General features: G+C 36.0%; 1 protein-coding gene across 1 annotated transcript in view; it reads right to left on the bottom strand.

Moving 5' to 3' along the window:
- The window catches only part of SHTN1 (shootin 1), a 79,990-nt gene that overhangs the window by 17,035 nt on the left and 57,650 nt on the right, over positions 1-5,305 (bottom strand). Inside the window, exon 12 of the mRNA XM_011359251.2 lies at positions 383-465. Within this exon, the coding sequence (XP_011357553.1) occupies positions 383-465 (83 nt within the window). The remainder of the gene's footprint in view (positions 1-382; positions 466-5,305) is intronic.

Raw genomic sequence — 5,305 nt, 5'->3', positions numbered from 1 at the left:
TCTCTGGTGCATAGCACTGCAGTAAATAGTAGGTGCTGGGTGAAATCTCAGTTCACTTGTTATCGGCTCTGAAAAGCCTTTCCCCAAATCCCTCACTTGGAATTACTTCCTCTCTTTCCTTTACACCCAAAGTTCCTTGTCTCTTCACGAAAACACATTTCCCAGCATACCTCGCTTTACAGTGACGTGTGGACACGTTTATCCACTCCAGACAATAAGCTACATAAAGGCAGTGATTGTCACCTGGTTCATTCTTATAGCTGCAAACTTCGCACTTCTCCCATGACAATGTGTTCATAGTCAGAGACCTCAAAAAACGTGAACTGTTGAAAAACTATAGACCATCAGCCACTGAATGTAAAACAAGGAGCCTGAGAATTACTTGTTTCTGGTTGAGCTGCCTTTTCTTTCTTAGCACCAGTGCCGCTGGGGTGGGATCGCTTCCGGATCATGGACATGAGGGACCTTTGGGAGAAAGAAAAAGATGGACAGGTGATTACTGGATGCCGTACGATCCAAGAAATAACATGTGTAGATTCTAAATAATCAGTGCAAATCCACTCTTCTCTAGGTGCATGAATGTATAACTAGAATTTAAGTAGAATTTCCACTTTTAATAAACTTTTGGTTAAACTTTTCATGACTTCAAGGAAGAGAAAGGTGTCTCATCTCTGTGTGAAACCAAACTAATTACTGGAATATGCGGACCACTATAATTACTAATACAATGCATAGACATTTACAAAGTAAAACAGATACAGAAAAACTTTAAATGTCCATATCTAAAACTCAGAGACATTTACCTAAGTAATGTGTTTGAGGGAGATGGAAGGATGAAAGGCTTAGAGGATGTTTTCGGTAAATATCTATTTGTGAAACATGGGCAAAAAACCATGTGAATCTGCACAACACAGACCAGATACATAAGGGATAAAATATATTTAGACCACCAGTCTCTCTGGTCCATGTTTTTAAAATCCATATAAAATCCAAATCATGACAAATATGACATTATAATTTCAAAACCTCCAATATATTATTAAAAGACATCATAAAGAATAAAAAGAAATTCTAAAAATCAATGCGAAAAGGCAGACACCCCCACAGAAAAATGGACAAAACCCTTGAAACTCCATAGACAACAATGTCCAAATTTCCAATACCCACACCAAAAAGGTACCTGACTTCATTAGTTATTAGGGAAGCACAAATGAAACCCACTTTGAGATATTGCTACACACTTATCAAATAGGCAAGAAATTTTTAAGTCTGATAATATCAAGAGTTGGTAGGTTTGTGGAATAACAGGAATTCTCAAACTGAAGAAGGCGTATCAGTTGATAATATCACTTTAGAAAACTGTTTATTATTAGCTAGTGGAGTTGCGGATACATATACCCTATGAGCCAATGATCCTACTGCTATATATCTTACGAGAAATATAACCACTGCTGTACCATAATACATGTTCAAGAATGCTCATGTAAAATTTCCATAATTTCTCTAAACTGGTAATAACTCAAATATCTATCAGTACTACAATTGATAAACACATTTTGGGACATTTTATAAAATGGATTATGTATCAGGGAACATGAATGAACTTTAGCTGCACAAAATAACACGGACGACTCTTACAAAATGCTATAAAGGGAAAAGAACAAAACACAAATAAATAGAGAAAAATTCCAATTATATAGTTTTTTAAAAGCATGTATATATTTATAGTTTTAGATAGAGAGAGACACAGACACAGAGACAGACAGATAGACAGGCAGATAGACGCCCCTAAAGTATATCTATCTATCTATCTATCTATCTATCTATCTATCTATCTATCTATCATCCATCCTATCTATCTGTCTATCTATCTATCTACCTACCTACTACCTACCTACCTACCTACCTACCTACCTACTACCTACTTACCTATCTATCTTTTATATTCCTATAGTTTAGAGATATAGATTTAGGTATAAAATAAATAACTTTTAAAAAAGGACAAAAGTAAAACTCTCTAGGGTACCAGTATTCTATTTCTTGATTTAGATGCTGATTACTTGAATGTTCACTTTATATTATTTTTAAACAGCATATAAGTTTGTGTACATTTCTACAAATGTTATCATTCACCCAAAAAAGTTTACAAAAAAATGAGTCAAGAATTCTTGAATTCTTTCAGCTATTTTATAAATGTCGTCAGTGTGGTAAACTAGATTTGACAAAATACAGTCATGAGGAAGACAAGTTAGGAAGCCAACAATGGAAGACAGGAAAGGCGTAATGTTGGCTCTAGAAAAAGGGGCAACTAGATACACACAGCAATACTTGCTCTGAGGGCAAAACAACCTAGTGTTCCTCAATCACTAGAATTTTTAGATTTTCTTTTTACTTCTCACTTTTACCTTTGGTTATATTATTAATCCCCTCTCTGTCTGCCGTTCCTAAAAATTCCCAAACACACTGAACAATCTCCCATGAAGCACAATAAAAAGAAAGCAGTAAATCCTGCTCTACCCTGCGAAGTTTCTAGGACTCACCAGCTGGGAAAAAACCATCACTGGGCTTTTCATTTAATTCCTCTTCTTTGGGTTCATAGTGGCCCAAAATGGAATTCAATTATTTTCACAAAAGTTGGAAATTTACTTAGAACTTTAAAATAAGCACATTTTATTCCAGAAGTCAGGAGGAATGCTTACTTGCTCATTTTTTTCCATTCTGTCAACTGAACGCAGGAGTATGTGATGTCGGCCTGCTAACATACCACAGGAGGCGGGGCTTGAGGAAGGTTCTCAGTAACCAGAGGCCTCTCTCCTTAATCTCTCGCAATGCTCTATGAGGACTCTACCCCCAGTTCTCAGGGGAAATTTTGAGAGTACATACTATTGTACATAAAGATTACAAAGCAAGAATACTCAGAATATTTGTATATATTTATATAAATGAAATAAGAATACGTGGTCATCACTGTAAACCACCTGGATGAAAGACAGTGCTAGCTTTAAATGTTCTGAACAGAAGTATAAATTGGAGATTGATATGGTACTCAAAGGAAAATCACACGTAATATTAAAAAAGAACCATTTGTCAAGATGGAGCTTAGACCACAGAGAAAATAAATAGGGTGGGCCTCACAGGACACATGAGACCAGGACAAGATATCTAGGACCAATAATCCAAATCACTGTCTAAAATCACCCCATTTCACAGCCACTTCAATTGAATGGATAAAAGCTTCAAGCAAGTGTCCTCTGACGATGGAACAGTTCAATGGAGAATATTCAACTTGAAATCCTTTAAGTTGTGTTCTCCATGTACGCTGTGATGTTTAATTTTATGAGTCAATTTGACTGGGTCATGAAGTAATCAGATATATGGTCAAACATTATTCTGAGTATTTCTGTTAGGATTCTGGCTGAGATTAACATTTAAATTGGCAGTCTGAGTAAAGCAGACCGTCCTCCCTAAAGTGGGTGGGCCTCATCCAATCAGTAGAAGGCCTGAATAGAACAAAAGGGTGACCTTTCCCCAAGTAAAGAAGAATTCGTCCTGTGTGACTGCCTTGAAATTAGGACATCTATTTTTTTCTTGCTTTCAGATTCAAACTGAAACATTGCCTCTTCCTGGGTCTTGGGACTGACTTTGGGGCTGAAAATACACCATTGGCTCTCCTTGGTCTTCAGCTTGTTGACTCATGCTGCAGATCCTGGGACTTGTCAGTATCCATAATAAAGTGAACCAATTCCTTAAAATCTCTTTTTATGTATATATATATATGATGTATATGCACATATTTACATACGTGCATATATCTGTATACCCACACACGCGTGCACGCAAGCACCCTATTAGTTCTGTTTCTCTGGAGAACTCCAATACACTAATATAACCTACCATCCCCCATGAGCCACACCTGCCCAGGACCTGTCCTAATTTCACTACCACTAGTATAAAATGACCAAAGTATGCCTTCTTCCTTGCTTTCTTCTCTCTTACCTGTCTTCAATGTCGAATGAGCAGGAAGAGGAGGAAAAAGCAATAAAACCACTTAAAGAAGCCAGAGGCCCTAGTCTTTTTTTTTTTCCCCACTTTCATTTCTATCAGTGATGTACACCAGGGTAAAACAAATGGCTCAGGAACAAAGTTGGAAAACCCTGATTGGTGGGTTCGAATGCCACTGAAACTCAGTATGTATGCAAATATATTTCTTCCACCAGAATGTAATCCTTACCAAAAAAAAAAACTCCACAGAGAAATTATGTCTTATACTATTTAAATTTATCTTAAAATAAAAATCATTCATGTATTCAATGAAAATTTTCTTTCAAGTGCCTTATAAAAGAATTCATGCGTTAGACATTCAATCTGAATTCTACTTTCATTTCTCAATTTAACTGTATAAATTGTGCTCTTTGGGAAAACATTCTACTTAGGTTATATTTTATTTTTAATTCTCAGGGCTCTCAAGATTTCTGAGACTAAAAGTTAAAGGCTAACAGCAAGACTATAATCGATTTTTAATAGTTCTCCCTCTTCATAGGCAGAAGTGACCTTTCTTATCAGCTCAAAACTCCAGATCTTAGAGAAAGATCAAAGTGATGAATTTTCTATTTTAAATGTCAAATTCAGAATATCTCCTACAGATTTAGCAACCCAGGAGAGAAAGAATTTAAAATACCTGAAATTCTTTTAATTGACTCTTGGCTCGATCACGTGTAAAAATTATTTTGCTTTAACTACTTCAATGGCTTAAAGTAGATTATGTCATCCCCTACTCAGTAAGAAAAACTAATGAGAATTTTTTTAAAAGGCAAAGCCCCATTTTCATAGTCGTGTGGGAGGGACATGCTACACATTCTATTCAGATGGATCAGCAAAGGTACAGAGTTTGAATAAATGGCCTCTCTGTGTGAAAGGATTAAACAAATCACATGAGTTAATGAAAGGTAAAAATCTAGCAAAATTTTAAATTCCATTTGTTCAAGAATAAATTATACAGAAGCAGCTAACATCATGACAAGAGGAGGTAAGCTGTCACCACAGCAAGCAGATTGTCTTACATAATTCTGCCTGGTGGGCTGAAGAACCACAAAGAAGGCAAAATCTGATTCTAGAGCTCCTACGGTACATTGTGCTTAATTCAGGCACTCAATACCGTGAAGTCACCTGAGGCTTCAGAAAAAGTGCATTCTTGTCTGCATAGATGATTTCCTGTCACAAGAGTTTAAACAATTTCTTCTTCTTATGAAAGGTAACTCTCTCAGCATTATTAAAGGTTTAAATATGAGGTTAGAGATAAAAAAAA

Source organism: Pteropus vampyrus, unplaced genomic scaffold (genome assembly GCF_000151845.1).
Source record: "Pteropus vampyrus isolate Shadow unplaced genomic scaffold, Pvam_2.0 Scaffold46, whole genome shotgun sequence".
Lineage (NCBI taxonomy): Eukaryota > Metazoa > Chordata > Mammalia > Chiroptera > Pteropodidae > Pteropus > Pteropus vampyrus.
The sequence above is the reverse complement of the archived record's forward strand: the minus strand, read 5'-3'. Positions and strand labels throughout refer to the sequence as shown.